General features: G+C 37.6%; 1 protein-coding gene across 5 annotated transcripts; it reads right to left on the bottom strand.

Moving 5' to 3' along the window:
• Positions 1-1,120: 1,120 nt before the first annotated feature.
• Positions 1,121-18,058, bottom strand: zgc:63569 (choline transporter-like protein 2). Of its 5 annotated transcripts, XM_043228591.1 has the most exons (23): positions 14,070-14,169; positions 11,484-11,532; positions 10,868-10,941; positions 10,620-10,698; positions 10,190-10,274; positions 9,652-9,762; positions 9,497-9,557; positions 9,277-9,397; positions 9,065-9,148; positions 8,544-8,656; positions 8,331-8,462; positions 7,956-8,055; positions 7,725-7,817; positions 7,376-7,460; positions 6,914-7,176; positions 6,721-6,815; positions 6,215-6,318; positions 5,445-5,518; positions 5,116-5,186; positions 4,903-4,991; positions 4,330-4,414; positions 3,604-3,773; positions 1,121-1,733 (listed from the first exon to the last, which is right to left on the bottom strand). In XM_043228591.1, the coding sequence occupies exons 1-22, from the start codon at positions 14,098-14,100 to the stop codon at positions 3,613-3,615; spliced, it is 2,160 nt and encodes a 719-aa protein (XP_043084526.1). In that variant the 5' UTR covers positions 14,101-14,169; the 3' UTR covers positions 1,121-1,733; positions 3,604-3,612. The 5 variants fall into 5 exon arrangements, with proteins under 5 accessions (XP_043084526.1, XP_043084534.1, XP_043084549.1 ...); XM_043228599.1 differs by lacking the exon at positions 14,070-14,169 and adding an exon at positions 17,911-18,058 and having other exon boundaries at positions 1,121-3,773; XM_043228614.1 differs by lacking the exons at positions 3,604-3,773; positions 14,070-14,169 and adding an exon at positions 17,911-18,057.
• Positions 18,059-18,110: the final 52 nt, after the last annotated feature.

The following is an 18,110-nucleotide window of genomic DNA, read 5'->3' on the forward strand; positions in this document are numbered from 1 at the left end:
ATTTTGGCGAATATTTAAATGTCTGTTTAGACAGACCATCCACGACAATAACAGTTTCATAAGAGATCAAGATATCTTGCAAACTGTAAAATATAGTGAATTATAGCTCACCCTATATTGAAGTCTCTCCATAGAGTTTGGCAGGTGTATGAAACAATAAAATTAATTCTTAAGTGAGGTACATTTTGTGGGTTAGTGTGTGTATAGGCACTTATTTCACTTTTTTCCCCACTAGGGTGATGTGTGTGTATATTGTTAATTCTGTTTTCTGCCTGTGTCAATATCAATTTCTGCCCAGAACCTCTGTACATACAATAAAGTAAAAAGTCATGTACTGCCGGGGAGATTAAATTTAGTTTATGTGCCAACCTTGCAGAAAAATGTTTTCCCCCTCAGATCATCCAAGACGTAGAGGAGTTGGCTTATTGGTCAGAACAGATTTGGAGGAAAATTAGCATTAGCGTTAGCATTCATCGCACCAAACAGCCGCTAAAAACATTAGATGAACTGTTCCTTTAAAGACCGTGTCTGTATGCTAGTGTATTTGTAGCATTTTTAGACAATGCACCGCAGGTTATATGGAAAAATGTCCTAAATTTGGAAAACAAGACACAGAGAAACTGTAGAAATCGTGATTAGCCCTATGAAAAAGGCTAAAGTAAAATATTTTATGAAATACTCATTATCAGGAGAAAGCTCATGTTAAACACTTAATTAAAAGTCAGTTAAAAGTCGACTGTTTAATTGCCACAGATCTGCAAAAACATATTGACTTCTGTGTATTTGGTCAACAGCGCCATCTTGGGGGTGACTGGAAATGTAAACGTTTTATATAAATATCTAGATTAAAAATGTGGATTTATATAGCTACGTTTAGAAATACAATATTGCATTAAAATAATACGAAACAACAGTCTTTGTAAAAAATGTAATTAACTGCAAGCGAATGACTTGGACGTATTGCACAGTTTATAAATACGTATACATAAAAAAAGAGGCTAGCTATTAGGCTAAACTTTACGCGCGTGCTAAAGGAAACATTAAATGTGCTCAGTCCTCAATGTCTTACGAAAAACCTTTACACCAATTTAAAGTCTAATAAAAATGTTTTACACAAGTATTGTAGAAAAGTTTTTATTTACCATTTATTGAGGCGTACCAACTTGTAACAAAACACTTAAAACACTTGAATAAACTTAAAAACACGGTTAAAGTCGAGTCTTATACAGTTTTTTTAACCTAGGCTACACACAGGCACTTCTCATCACAATATACACAGGGCCATAATCTGGAAATTAACGGATAACCAAAGCTAAGCATTGTTTACGATCGATTCTGCGCTCAAAGAAAACGTTTTTTTACAAACTTGTCCTACAGCACAATAGACAACACGGTGTTGTCATAAAAAACATAAATATAAAGACTACGCTAAATGAAAATGTCGTTCAATAAAACTAAAGACCTCTGGGGGTGGTATTTGACCTCGTTTTAAATCCTAACATATGGCTGAGATGCTCAGGTCAATCACTGATGCGCTTCATAATTAGCAGGACTGTCTGGATCTCTAAGGCATGGAAAATACGGCAATGAAAATGGCTTCAGGCACACGTATATAACCCTGACCATCACTGAGGGCTAGTTAGCCTGGTTCTTCTTCTTCAAAACATTGAGAAGGTTCTCAGACATCAGATAGGGTCGTTCTGGGCTGCCGTCGTTCCTCTCCAGGTCCTCCACTGTGATAAATGCGAAAAGAGATGTTGAGGAACAAACCCGTGGCTTACCTTTAGCTAGCACACTAGAGGAATGGAAAGTGGCATGCATGCGCTCAACAAACACGAGTCAGACCTAAATAACAAATGCATCTTTTGGCATAATTTATTAAAGACTTAAAAACAAAGACTGTCGCATTAAGCAGCAAACCACCTAAGAGATAGTGAAAAGACAGAAGACAAAAGTTAAAGGCTTCCCAAGAAGGCAACAAGGTGTTTACCCAAAGTACGTAGGTTGAAAATTGCTACCAAAAACAACAGACAACCTTAAAGTGCATTCAAAGCTACGGCTTAAAAACCGGAGGAAATGCAGCATTGATGTCAGCTGCGTGACACTTAGATCAATAGCAGCATTGGTGTTGCTCTTAATTTGAGATGTTTGTCCATGACAGAACTCAAAAAGGACAAAATGCATTGCTCATCTGACAGCGCAGACAACTAAAACACCAAAAATCTAAAACTTTGACGTAAAACAGCCAAACGATTGTATAAAAACAATACATCCTTTTCAACTAACAAGTTGTGCCGCTGAGCAGATGAACACGCAAAAGCAGAAGGCACTCACTTAAAAATGAACATGAAATCAACACTGACCTTATCTGCTTGCTTTCTTAATACACATTCATACTGTCCATAAGTGCAACTTTGATAAAAACACTTTTCATCATGCGTTATTTTACAGTTTTAATACACTTGACAATAAAGTTACGCAAGTTTCTAAATGAATTGAGGTAAACCAGCGAGTTACATTTGTTAGAGAATCACTTAATCTTTGTTAACGTTCGTTTTAAGTTGATGTTTATTAATGTTCACATATTAAAATTGATTTCAATGAGTATTAGTTTGTTGGTCTTAACATTGTTCTAATAAAGAAATGCTTTGGAGGCATTTTTTATAGTTGGTTAATGTGATCAAGCGGTTAAAGCTGCAGTCTGTAACTTTTTTGGGTTAAAAATTATCCAAAAATCATTAAGCCTTTTCCTCACAGCAGCTAGAATAATTCATTTTAATCATTTTGATGGCAAACAGCAATCCAAAAGTGACTGTGCCTCCATGAAACGCATTTGAATTAAATTAAGTTTTAAATGTGCGTCTGTTTACGCAAGGTTTGTATTTTAAAAGTGAACCAGTTCGAAGGGAGCACAGTTTGCTTTTCGGGTTAAAAGGATTTCTTAATATGAAATGTGAATGGTATGACAGTTAGAGATTGTACCGAAATCACAAAACATTATACGCAATGCCGAAGTTATTAACATTAATAATTTGAGAAAAATAAAAAGTTTAACAACAATAATAGTTTGCGATTTGCTGTGATGAGCAACCAGATTGTTACATCACTGGCCAAAACCAGGCTGTAAACATTTTTCTCTGCTGTAAAGTTGGACACAGGACTGACTCTTTTGGAGCCAGTTTTTGTCACTTTCACAAGAGAGACCGCCGCTTGGTCAGAACAAACATGGCAGACTTGTTTCTTATTTGGGTCATATATTTCAAGACGTAGGCTAGAATCTGATTCCTAAATAAGCTCACCAGACTGGAACGGAGACAGACAAGTCTGCAAACTTACGGTGGATGGCGGAAAGGTGCCAAAACTTATGAACTGCAGCTTTAAGCAAGCTAACAAATGTAACCTTATCATAAAGTAAACATTTTACGATTTAACATCCCAATTCATTTAAAAATAAATAGCTTGTGAATGCATTTTTATGTTTTCCCTGACTGCCTATTTATTCCCTTATTAAAAGACTCAAAGAACCGCGAGTATGACTGACCCTTATGGCCATTCGGTCTCTAAAAATTGCACTGAATATGATTATTTTCCACATATAATTACAAATTTCCTTCAGTTATCCACTGTTTTGTCGGGAGCGGTCAGCTGCATCGTCTGGTCACGTGAAGCAGGCGTCCGAGCCCCATCCGCGTCCTTCATCAGGATGTCGCACAGCTCTGTGGTCATGCAATACGGCCGTGCTGCAGAGCCGTCATTGCGCTCAAGATCTTCACCTTCGTGTGGCGTTAGTGATGTTTAGTAATGTAAAAGACACCAGAGGGGGGACAAGCAAAGAATCGTGTAGGTGTGATAAATGTGAAATTAGGTTTGTGGGGGACAGATGTTGAATAGAAAACCCAAAGAGAAACGAAGAGGGGGATTGAGGGACAGCCATACAAAGGAAAAAGAGAAAAAGAAAGAATCAAGTTATTATGAGACGAAAGACAGAAAAGCATTTCAGTCCCACCTTAGTTAAGCAGGTACCGTAGACAGATTAGAAACACCTCATACCAGAATAGCTACATAACCGATTAAATCCTCCATAAGAGGTTAAAACTGAGTTGCATGCACTGCCATGCGCAATGAGGAGTCAGTCGGGTCATTAGTGACACGAAGTTTCATCCGAAACCGAGGCAGTATTTACCTAAATGCAACACTAAACCTTTTTTTTTTTTTTTTTTTTAAAGGATCACAAATTAACCAACTTCCAAGCTGACTTTGACGGCTTGATGTTTATAGCCTTATTAGCGGTTTCTGGGGATAAAACGTGTATTAATGGCAAGTACTCACAGAAGCAGAGGAAGAGTGTGTCCACACACATGGCGTAAACGCTGAAAAACCCATGGGCAATGAGGTAGGTGCCCACCAACACAGTCTGGAGAAAAGACAGACACATATATATTCAGACAAACAGCTTTTATTTAACTGTATATAAATCCAGGCAGCCCACATGCATACACTGCTGTTCAGTGATTAGTTTATTATTTGAAAGTAAGTGATTTTATTCAACAAATAACATAAAACCTCTAATCCAAATAAATGCTTGTTTAATAAAGAATTGTGATTGTATGGCACTGAAGACTGGAGAAACGTTCAGCTTTGCATCACAGAAATTAATTACCTTTTAACATGTATTCACTGAAAACTATTCAATAGTTATTTTTAAATTTGTACAAATATTGCACAATATTACCGAATTTTGTAAATCAAATAAATGCAAACTTGGTGAACACAGGAAACTTCTTTCCAAACCAACATCTTACTGACCCTGAACTCTAATCACTGGCTGAGTGTGTAGCATGGCCATTATTTGGATTTACAATTTTGACAAATGCTTTTTCGGTTTCATTTATAGTCACTCACCAAAATAGGAACCCAGTAGTAATGGAGACTGGGTGCAGCGCCCTTAAACGCATCTGTCTGTCCTGAGAAGAAAAAGAAAGCGAAGATCCCTGTGGGGAAAAAAGGGGGCGTGAGAAAGCCACTTGAAGTATTCCGTCAAAATGTAGTTCAACTTTGTCAGTAGTATTAAGCTTAGTTCAGTGTCATATAACCGGTCTGAACAAGGAGACTTACCCACAAGCCCCACGATAAGGAGTTTTCCAAGGAATAAGATGAAATCAGTGACTTTATCCAGGACTACCACCCTGTGATGAGTGAAAACATCTATAAAACTCTATCAAACTCCAACACCAGCTTATAAAACTTACTGGGTGTCTTCTTACACTTCGCCTTTTTAAAAAATAATTTATTATTGGTCTGTGCTCAAATGCATGCACTTCTTTTCTGTTGTGAGTTTCATTGTTAGTGTTTCACAACACGAGCATCGCACAGTCAAAGTAAACGTTAAAATACTGCGCTCAATTTCAATTCCCTCAGCCCTGCGGTTTGAAGACGTCACCCACCTGATTACATTTCTCATGAGGAGGAAGAAGGCATCACGTGCTGACCGGCAGAAGTTTTTACCGTATATGGCCACCTGTGGCAGAAAAAGAAAATAAAACAATTCGGATTAGGATTATATGCAGTCACGAGTGTAGGCATCAGGGGGGGAAAAATTAATAGAAAACTGGCTCCTCTAGCACTTTAGTGAATGGGTGCCGTCATGAATGAGAGTTTAAACAGCTGACAAAAAGATAACAATAATCCAAAAGCTATCCAAAAAAACTCCTGTCCATCAATTAACATCTTGTGGAGTGAAAAGCTGTTTGTAAAAAAAACGAATTCATCATATGGCTAATCTATAAAATAGCTTTCTTCAGTTGATAAAGTCATCTGAATTGGAATAGAAATACTGACAGATCAAGCACTTTACAAGTTTAAACCATTTAAAAAGTGGGTTGGTTTTGGTGTGAGATGATGGATATCTTGATGGATTTGATTCTTAAAAACGTGCAACTTTCCACTTCACAAGACGGTAATTGACAGACTGGAGTGGTATGGATTACTTGTGGACTATTACGTTTTCATCAGCTGTTCGGACTCATTCTGACGGCACCCATTCACTGCGGAGGACACACTGGTGAGCATGTGCTGTAATCCTACGTTCCTCCAAGTCTGTTCTGCTGAAGAAACAAACTCATCTATCTTGCATGGCCTGAAGGTGAGTATATTTTTAGCAAAGCTTCACTTTTGGGTGAACCGTTCCTTTAAGTTGCAGCGGAAGAACACGTACCATAATATACGCGTTCCTGTTTATGAACTTGATGCACTTCTCCAGGCACCAGAAGCAGCATTTCAAACAGCACAACAAGAACTTGGCAAATTTATTCTCTGCTCCTGCGTGACCAAAAGAAAGCGAGAGTTCACACTCAAACCGATTATAGTACAAAACGAGGGATGCACGAATGGATAATGTACTGTATCATCTCAAAACAGGAAGCTGCAGGCTTTCTAATCACCCTAAAAGTGTTTATTTGGCAAAAATGTCCAACTAAATGCACATTAACCAGGTTATTACATCACTACTTATAGTAACAACTCACATTAATATGTCATGTCCTTTTATTCATTTATTTATGTGGAAAAAAGGCTGCAGAGTAATCCGTGAGACATTAAACTGCCATAACTCTATTACATGAATAACATGCTTTAACAGTCACTATAGGCACATATTCTATAACACATTGCATTAATTAACCGATGAGATCCAGTTTTGATCCGTTCATGTTTTTCTCTTACCCTTGAGTTTGTGGTCAATATACTCCAGCAGAACCCTTATAACCTGGACGATGGCGAGGATGAGAGAACCGAACGCCAGAGAGCCTGTGTGATATCTGTGTGTTGACAAAATGCATCAAATATCTCAACTTAGGGCCAAAGTACAAATTTAGCTTACAAGCACATTGCATACATTTTTTTCCTAAAGCCATACCTGAGGGATCTGCCCAGAGAGGAACACAGCGGGAATGCAGGCATGTCACCGGGTTTGTTAGGAGCCCAGTAGTAGGATGCAAACGCCCCAGCCAGAGTCATCTGACCCAGAGCAGTGACAAAGTTTGCACACCAGAAGAACAGGAAGACGTTGTAGAACTGGAGCAAGATCAGGTATTTGTGATATGGTGTTTCCCCACCATAGAAAGCAAACAGGCACTCGGACTGCGGACAGTCTGTCTTCATAGCAGAGAGAGTGTAGTTCTGGAAGAGTCGGAGAAATGAGAAAATAGGGATCATTCACTTTGGTACAGTACTACATTTCCCAAATAAAATAACATAAAATAAAATATTAAATTACATATGTGTGTGTGTGTGTGTGTGTGTGTGTGTGTGTGTGTGTGTGTATATACACAGTGTAATATTTTAACACTACGATTATACACGATATGTATTTGCGCACCTCAGGGTTGCAGGTTTGTCTAGCATGTGAACAAACGGTTTCATTGAAAACCTTATAAACAGGTTCACTGGAGGTAGAGAGGAAACTGATGAAGGATTAAGGACTAGTACTGGTGTGATTATGGCAACTATGTTAAACACTTGTTATACTGTATTTAAAAAAAATATTAGATTACTACTATTGCACAGTTGCAATGCAACTTATATTTGTTTTAGTTACTACCAAGGACAACTTTTGCCCTTTGAAAAAAAAAAAATTAAGATTACATGAGTGACTGTAAGATGCAAGTTCCTGTCTAATAGTGCCAAAACTGATTGATGTTTCTGCGTCCATCTTGAGTCAAGGATACACTGCAGTGATGCCCCAGTACGCGATGACTATGGTCAGGAGGAAGAAGGTAAAAATAGGGTAAAACAGAGAAGACATCACATAACCGACAGCCCTGAAAGAGAAGAAAACAAACACGACTTAAAAAGGTAAAACAAGCATCACGTCTTTAAAATTTTGTAGGATCCCCAAAACAAAATCTGGAACCATCATGTCTTTACGTCTTTATTTGGATTCCCAAAAGCACACACACCTGCTGGCCTCCTTCATGAGCTCAACAGCGACCCTGATTCGGTTCCTGAGGAAGATGAGGAGCAGGATGATGATGAACTCCAAAATGGCCAAGATGATGACTGCAGAGAGAAGCACGAGTTAACTTTCACATTTAAATCCGCAGCACAACTACGAGAAGGAGTGCCACTAGAATGCCTAAGCCCCTACGCTAAGGGTAGTTTTTAGTGTGCCGCTAGTGCATTTGAGATGGTTCCTCACTGGCTCTAGTTAAAAAGACACACGTCGTGATAATGGCTTCCGTCAATTTTGTGTTAGGAATTGCAGAGTGTAGTTCAAAGCCTTTTTTAAATAAATACAAATCTCAGATATGAGGAACAGTAAAGGTCAGACTCACTGAAGGCCAGCCAGGTCTGTCTGATGTGCAGGTACACGGAGAAATCAGGCTGGAAGCCCAGCTGCTGCAGGGTGATGTTAGAACCAGGCGTGTCCTTCAGATTAACGTACTTTATGCTGCAGTAAGCAATGCCTGGGTAAGAAACAGACAATCATACAGTTTAACATACACTGGACAGGAGGGATGTATTGAAGAGTAAGAGCCATACCATACCACAGGCAACGACAATGATGACCATGAGGATCATGACCCAGACCATGACTCCAGCCAGAAAACGCAGGAGAACGATGAAGATCAGACTCAGCACCACAGCGATCACCAAACAACTGCACGGAGAAACAGATTTATACTCCGTCACAGGAAGACATATTCAAACCAGGGACTAAAGCTCTTAAAAATATTCTTTAAAATAAATGTAATAAATAAAAAACTAATATATATACACACATATACATACACATTAAAACTGAAATAATAATAATAACAATCAAAATCATCAAAAAAAAAAATTATATATATATATATATATATATATATATATATATATATATATATATATATATATATATATATATATATATATATATATATATATATATATACACACACACACACACACAGAAATATGAAAAATATATTTTTAATGATCAAATATGAACATATGTAATATACACTGCTTCAAACATTAACTAAATATTTTTAAATATAAATTTTAATATAAAAAAAAAACTTACATTAGAATCCAGTACCAAGACTTTGTGTAATCCTCAAAGATCTTCATTGCAACTTGACGACCTTCCATGACTACCGTTGCATTCCTTTGATTGACAAAACGAATATGAACTTATAAAACATAACCCCATGAACCTCACTGCAATTTCAGTACGGACACACAAATTGTTAATTTTCTTGCACATGCACGTGTGTGTAGTATAAATGTGTTTACTTCATGCCAGCCAACAGGTCTTTTGCTTCTCTTATTGTCTTTCCATCATCAAACGTTTCTTGATCGCCCACTGTGATGACATCCCCCTTTTTGCCTATAGATGGAAAACATCTTTGCAAAACTAAGAGAGAGAGAACAACAGGATTAAGAATCAGAGTCATGAAAAATTTGTAAGAATTTCCCATACAGTAAATATTGTGATGATAAAAAAAAAGCTTACATGGCTTGCTGGAAATCAGATATGCAGGGCACAGTTTTTCTTGTAAAATTTGCGGCACAGACTTTAAAGGAAGACCATTAGATCGGTCATTAGACGTTTGCAATAGAACTAAAAAAAATAACCAACAGCTAAAAATGTATTTTAAATGAACTTACTTTAGTCCCTGGGTCTGCTCTGCAATAGCTTTTGTAATATTCCCAGTCTTTTGTTTTTTGAAAGGCGGTCACCAGAGTTAAAGTCTGATCGGGACATTTTTCTACACACACCTACGCACAGAACGAAAATAAACTTGGGGATGTGACGGCTTTGACCATTCAAAAACAATACTAAAAATTCGACAACATTCGAGGGGTGAGAACCAGAAAGGCATAAAGTGACATTTGACCAACTTTACATGAGAGCCAAAACAAGCATTTTAAATCATAGTTTGATCTAACTTTGTGCGTGTAATTGATGACAGTACTTTCAGTAGAAAGAGCTTTCATTTGAGACACGCATTATTAATTTTAAAAAACGCTGTCCGTTTACGATCAAGAAAGCCAGTGTTGTTAAAATGAAGAAAAAAAAAGCACATGATAGTACAGAAAATTCCCATGAACAGATTATTATTAATCTATGCTTGATATATAGGGGTAGCATAGTAGCATGCCAGTCCAATTGCCACAGAGAGAAAGGACTGGACAGGACACGGACCTGAGGCGTGGGACACTGGAACTCCAGGAGGACCATGGGACTGGCACACTTCATCATGTTGAAGTAGAACAACAAGGGCTGCTTCCTGTTTCACACGTCAAAAAAAAATTCTCAGTTCATTGAGGTTCATACTGATATATTTCAATTAAAATATTCACAGACTAACCAAGCATTCCTAGAAGTCCTTGCAATATTATATATATTTTTTTATTGTTTGGAGTTCTGAAAAAAGCCATGTCAAACGGGGAACCTTTCCCATAATTCATTCAAAATATCATGGGACATGGGGAAAAGTCGGGACGCTCTTAGTCATCTGCCTCAAGGTCATAAAGGATTTGGCTAAATCGTTAAAAATGACACTCGGTAATGCTACATGACGTCAGAACGGAGCAACAAACGTGATGACGATCTTAAATTTGGGGTCACCTACTCCAGTTTACCCTGGCCACAGTACTGTCCCATGCTGTCTGTAGGGTAGATCACCTTCCTCGGGTCACCGTGGGTCCAGGCTGACACACACAAACGCAAACGGTGAGTATTTTATTCACACGAGAGGCAGGAATTCTCAAACCATTTTAATAGACGTTAACAAACACACGTCACAGACAAACCAATAAACACTACCACAAAAATGTAAAGCATCATTGCTACGCATCACCCAGTCTCTCTATAACTCACCCAGTATTCCCACCGCGACATAGCCCACTATGGCCACGATGAAGAAGATACAGCAAATAATGTCTGTGCATCCTCTGTAGAGCAGAGAAAATCAGACGGTTACAACATGCTTCAAAGTGATTTAAAGGGTTCATGATATTTAAATGTTTACGTTATGTTCGTGAGGATAGTTACTAAAAAAAATGTTATATAAAAAACAAGTGGCAGAAATCAAAGTAAATGCCTGCTGCAGTGATCGGCCCACTTCACCACAACGCAACCTCTTTTAGTAGAGCGACCTCTGATAGGTTTAAATATTAAGAACATTTTGACTTTCGATTTCATGACAGCTTTAAAAGTTACAGAAAATATACAGAATGACCGATGCACAAGATTTCAGATCTGACGCCAATAAACTTTTGGAAGGAACTAAAACAAAATGTTATAAATAAAGTTGAATTTGGGTTTGTATATTAAACGAATCTGCTGTATCACTTCATACCTGATAGTAGGTAACAATGAGCAGAAGTTTCATAGAAAAGTCATACAGGTTTGAAATGAACATGAGTAACTTGACGCAAAAAACATTTTAGATTAACGACTGCTTCAATGTCATAAAAATCAGGTCATTTCTTACCTGTTATGGATGGGTCCTTTGAAGTTGGGGTCGAATTTTTTGGGCTCTCCTGTGACAACAACAGTGAACAACTAAATTACATACAACTGAACTTAAAGAGTCTCACGCATAGGCCGTGAACTTTCATTTCAGGCCGTTTACCCAATCAAGCACATATTTGCGTAACCCCTGCTTATCTGCCGGACTCTCTTCAGCACGAGTCTCGAAAATGACATTCCAGCATAATGAGTCCGTGAGAGCATCCGTAACATAGCAAACGACCTCCAGAGACACCCTAGCAACCACCCCGACGTGCAGCGGCTTTGACGACACCCTCCACTTCTGGTGGTGACTCGGACACCACCCACTTTCCATCAGCAATTCACAACTCTAGTTCTGTGCCTGAAATAACATCATCCCACGCAACGTTTTGGAAAAACTCTTTTACAGCCCTTGGACGAATCCTCCCATCACAGAATGGAACGGCAAACGTAAGTCGAGTAAGCTAAGAAGAGCTTTTCTTTACTTTTAATTAGAGTTCAGTTGTTGCTGCTTGTCAGTTAACGTCTAGGGCCAGGGGGAATGCTTCTAAAATGAGTTAGTCACATGGTAAGAAACGTGCTAAACAAGTGACCAAGCTGCCCTGTTCACTTAATTTAGCTCAAATAATGAGTCAGCTGGACGTTTATGCCATACCTCAAAATGTCTTAATGTCAATGCGTCTATCTGAATGACATTCATTAAAAAAAGGACTGCACAAGCAAACGCTCACGGTAATATTTCACAACAACGTCTATTATGTTTTAGCCGTGGAGTTAGGTTAGGTTTTTAAACCACTGTGAAACCAAACGCACTTCCTGAATTCGTTCACTTTTTGGAGCCACTGGTCTTCTATCGTGCGAATAGAAATAAACGAAAACAGATGTGCAAATGCTCTTGTTCTCCAACCATAGAGTTTTCATGGAAACTCCAACTCGATGGAAAATTCTGCCACTGGAACAGAAAATCTGAATGAATCAGCAATGAAAAGCACGCGTAATAACAAAATGCATTTGACTGACTTGAGCAACTAACATAAAATGACCTACTTTACTCACAAAGAGAATTAATGAGCAATATCGCAAGCAATTTATTATAGTTTGCCAACAACATACAATTTTTTTTTTAAATCTACAAATCAAAATAATTTACCACAGATTAACCATAGTAACAATAACTGCACCATGGTACAGAGTCAGAAATGTGGGTGTTTGTGGCCAATTTTATTCTATTATTAATAAACCAGAAGGGCATAAGTGACTTTTTTTTGGCAAAAATGGATATATATATCAAATGAAAGCTCTTAATGAGCTCTTTCTACTTGCAAAAGTACCATCATCTGTGAGTGTACAAATCTGGGTGCTGATTTAAATTTTCTATACATAAAAGTCAGATCAAATGATGATAGAATTTTTGCTCTGGCTCTCCTGTAAAGTTGGTGAAATGGCACCTACGTCTTTCTGGTTCTCAATATATTAAACGCATTGAAGAATGACTAATGGAGTATAAATTAGAGCATATCTGTGATTAACCTAGCGTTTAAACTAAATGTATTGAGGTGCTACATATTTGTTTTAACTGGGATTATAATGATCTAAGACTAAATGTACTTACTATGGAAGAACAAGTTTAAAAAAAAAAAAAAAAAAAAAAAAAACCCAGCAAGAACAATTATGTTTCACAATAAAAAGAAAATGAGATGCTCACATTTTTAAGGAAGTTACTGACTTGTATAAATGAACAAATTTGCATAAGCATCCCAACTAAAGCTATTATCAAATGTATTACTAAGAGAAAAGATGTTATATTTTTTATATTTTTTTTACATTTTCCACAATGGAGCAAAGATCTGCCTTTCAACTTGAATGAAAAGGAAAAAATAAATAAATAAATAAATAAATATATAAATAAATATATATATAAATAATTTATTTATTTTATTTTTTTCTTCAACTTGAAAGGCAGATCTTTGCTCCATTGTGGAAAACACACACACACACACACACTATAAGATAGTTTGGACTCAAAGATTTATTTCGTCCTAAAAAACTGCCACCATTGCTTGCTAAAATGCAGGCAAATCCCCACCACTTAATGGGAAGATACTGACATGGGAATTTCTACTGTGGCGTGTGACTGTAAACATCCACACCCTCCGAGACAGGCATGCAAACACTGAGAGCTTTAGTTCCCGGGCAGACCACGGTATTTTGACGATGGACAGACGTCTAGTATAACGCTAATGCAGCGTTGTGTGCAGTGTCCGAATGCATGCAAACAGAATAAAAGCCAAAAGCAGCTTCGGGGAACTAAAACGCTCTGAAGAGCAGCCACTGAGATTTCCCACCGATTATGGGAAGCCCTTTGAATCAATGTCTGGACATGACACCAGGCTGACTGCACAGAAACACTCCCAGTCATCTCATTCCTCATAAAAGAGCACACGACAGCAGGACTTCCCTTGCTCAATGAGAGCTTCATTGGGTTTGTCCACAAGTCAAAAAAAACAAAAACAAAAACACCCCACAGGCATTTGATACAAAACAAGATACCATCAATTGACTTTACCGCTCTTTTTTGCTCCTTCCTCCACAGGCATCTTTACGTTTAACTGCTTTATCTGATGATACGATATATCTTCTGCCCACTATCGGACTGTTACTTCCTGATTTCAGGCTGGAAACCAACCTGCTACCGAAAACTGGTTCAACCTGTCTAGAACAGGTTCAAGCTGAACTAAACACCCCTTTTCAAGCAAGAAAATATTGGATTTCCATCACTTGCTCTTTGTAAGCTCGGCTTTTCTGAACTCTTTTTCTCATCGTTTTGTCTCTGCTGGATGAAAAGGAGCTATGGCAATGACTTTTGCGCAACTCCATTTGCATTCATTTTGTTATTTTGCTGCAAAGCAACTTTGCCGCGTAAGTGTCTTTTGAAGCTTCCTAATCCACAATAGCAGCATGACTGAAACGACTCAACTCTACAAATATATAGATCTGCTCTTATAGGTCAAAGATTAATAACGCTAAACGCAAGTTTATCAGTGTGACATAATTAAAGATATATCTTTTAACTAAACACGCAAACAACGTTTCGGCTCAGCTGCACTTAGATTCAGAGAAAATGGAAAGCGAGTGAAAATCAGGCAAAAAAAAAAAATAGTGTAATAAAAATTTGCCGAATGAGATCGTATTAGGGGTGGCACGGTAAAGCGATTCATGGACCAATTCTGCGATTTCCCAAATGCGTCGCAGTTCTCTCTGAACTCTATTCTGAGTTAGTTTGCATGATTGCTTTAGAGCTTTAGAGATTCGCGATCACACAAACACACACACACACTCTCAAAAGTTTATACTAATAAGATTCTTGTCAGTGGTTCTCAGGATCTAAAAATAATTCGCCATCATCCTCGGCATCTCTACTTACTGTTTTCGGGGGAAGAGAAATCTCATGTACTGTAATGTAAGAGGTTACTGATAGAAAGCTAACCACGTCCCTTTAGTGGCGCACATTATTTTAATAGAACAGGTTTTTTTCTGTCTTTTACGTGACTTTCTGAATGCAGACACCAACCTATCCCTGCACAGGAACATAACATTTATTCTATGGTATACTTTATGCAAATGGGGGGCGTAGTGTTCCCAACTGTGATGCCACGGTCAGTGTTATGTTCTGGCCTTTTGCATGCAGGAGATTTACACGAGGAGGAGGAAACATGTGTTTGAGGCTAACGGTATATCATTTCCATGTACAGAACTCCATAAGTGGTTAAAAAACACCTTGGGTTTTATTCTTTTGTGACGTGAGATTATTGTAAATCACAGCCCCACCGTGACGACTCTTGTAATCTGCTTGCAAATTTTTGGCATCAATAAACTAACGCCCATCTCGCGCCAAACCTGTAAAATAATAAAAAACAGCTGCTTCGTTCAATATTTCGTCTCCTCTGTGACTCTCCGCATTATAGCGCCATTTTGGAGAATATCCTCTGAACGCAAACTGAATGAAGTAATTACTTTTATTTTATTATGCTATTCCAGTTGCTTCGTAACGTTCAGATTGAACCGCTGATGGAAGACTGAGTATTCTGATTATGTTTCTCATACATTTCTGGGCATTGACAGTTTACTTGGCAGTCAAGACTTTTGGTTTCTATCTAAAATATCTTAAATTTTGTTCTGAAGACAAACTAGCTTTTATGGGTTTGGAAACGACATGGGGTTTCATTTTGGGGTGGAATATCCCTTTAAGACAATACTAAGACTTGTTTCAAGTTTTTTATTTGTATTAGTACATTAACTTGTTTTATACATCAAGAAATAAAATAGGGCTATTTTTTTACGTATAACTTCTTAATAGGATTTCTGTAAGAAACAATTGACTTCAGGGACTTATTTTGTGTCCGAGGATTACAATTAAATCAGCGGTGCGTTATTAAAATAGCAGTGAATAAATCATTTGCATTCATTAAGGCTTCGTTTTAGTAAAGATAAGTGCATAATAATGAGTTTGGACATTGTTTCCCTGTATTTTCATTGTCAAAGTACAAAGAAAAACCCTTAAAATATGTACTGAACAAAAAGGCAAAGGAAGCAAACAGATCAATATCACTTCCATCTTTTCTTGGTTTGCTAATGGAATTGAAAGCTGCTACCAGCAGTCCATTTCCTTGACTGAACGTGATAAGACAAATAACTGGTACAGTACATGGAGCTCACACCTTTTAAAAGTCACTGTGCAAATGAGATATGATATCAGATTAATTTGAGAGAAAAATGTGTTACGCATAGAAATGCCATTGCTATTTCACGTCTGGTTTCTGATGAACTAAACCACAATATGCTGATAAATTCAGGAAAAACCCAGAGGTTTTCGGTAAAACACTGCAAGTAATCAATTCTTCATAACTTGACTACAACAGGAGTTAACTTCAACATAGTAGTATACAAGAACATTAAATATAACCCTACAGTGCAAGACATGAGGGATGTGCTCTCAGTGCTCATTTATATTTCATTAGAGCCAGGCTCAAAAAAAGTACTGTAATAAACTAATAATATAATATATAAAATAGGTACCAAGTAGGATTTACTCATCAAGAATTGCACTAAAAATTACACCAGCACGGGGATTCATAAGCCTACGGATCCTTTAAAAACTAATTTAGCCATTTCTCACACAATTCTCATTGCAATTAGGCAACATAACAAGAGTCGGGTGACAAACATTGCATGAGAACTATTAGAGAAGTGGCACTGAATGTAAAAAGTTATCCCTTCCCTAATTTGAAACAGCTGCAGTCAAACCCAGGCCCTCCGCAGCAGAAATAGCGCGTAAGTACAGCTCAGAAAAACACACCAGTTTCAAATTAAGAGGTTAAGGCCGTATTTTACATCTTTAAAAAGCGCCATCCTATATTCCACCCTTTAATTACATGCACGGCAAATGGTAAGAGCAGCCTTCCCTTGACTGGCTGCTGCTCTATGACTCGGGTTACGAGCTATATATCTTATGAGAAGATATGGAATAGTTAAATTATAAAAAAAAAAAAAAAAAAATTATATATATATATATATATATATATATATATATATATATATATATATATATATATATATATATATATATATATATAATTAAAAATTATTAAATTAAAAAAAATAAATAAAATGGCTGTTGCAGATACTGGTTTTTAACCCATTACACAAGCAATAATATTCTTGTTAAAGCAACATTGGTTTCAAACTGAATTCGAGGACAGAAACCATACGCAAACCATTAAAAAAACAAAAACAAAAGAGCCTTTCAATGCTGTCCATGTTGTGTCTGAGGAGTTATATTCATGCACACAACAGCTGCGAAGTTTCATGTGTCTGTATGTGGTCGTACCCAGTTTTCCACGGCTTTGGTGTGATTGTATTCATTGTTGAATCCATGAACAAACCTGTACACTAACAGCATGATGCGAACACATTAACATTTCGGACATAACAGCGTGAAGGTAAGCCAAACGCACAGCATGCATTTTCCATTTGCATTTACAAAACTAAAAATGACCATGTTAACACATAAAAGCGTTGAGAAGTGATGTTTGTTCAGGAATAATAAACACACTACATACTTCCAAAGAAATTGCAAAACACGAGATGACAAAGCTAATAACGGGACTTTAGGCGTTGGCTTAACTAACAAAACACCAACAATATAACACCGCAGTCTTTCAATTTAACAAGGCGTGTGCGGCTAAAAACATCTCGCGCGGCCGACCTGGTGTTTATTGAAGTTATTTAAAGCGATTTCAGTTTCTGTTTGGAAACGTGAATCTGAAAGGGCTAGTTATCTGGGAAAAGAAACGCGCAAAGTTTAACAACAACAAACACCAGCAGATGCAAACCAGGAATAAACTCACCGTATTTTGGCTTCTCTTCCATGTCCATTTCAGCTGGGCGTTTAGTTACTAACTGTGGCGGAGTACGCCGTAGCGAGCATTTCAGTCCACAACAAACTGTACTGAACCGCAGGCTCGAGTCGAAACCTAGGGGGCTTTGATTGACAGTTGTTTTAACCAATCACCGGACGTCCTCCTGGAATCGAAAGACCAATAGAATC

The sequence above is a fragment of the Puntigrus tetrazona genome, chromosome 3, assembly GCF_018831695.1.
Source record: "Puntigrus tetrazona isolate hp1 chromosome 3, ASM1883169v1, whole genome shotgun sequence".
In the NCBI taxonomy this organism is placed as follows: Eukaryota; Metazoa; Chordata; class Actinopteri; order Cypriniformes; family Cyprinidae; genus Puntigrus; species Puntigrus tetrazona.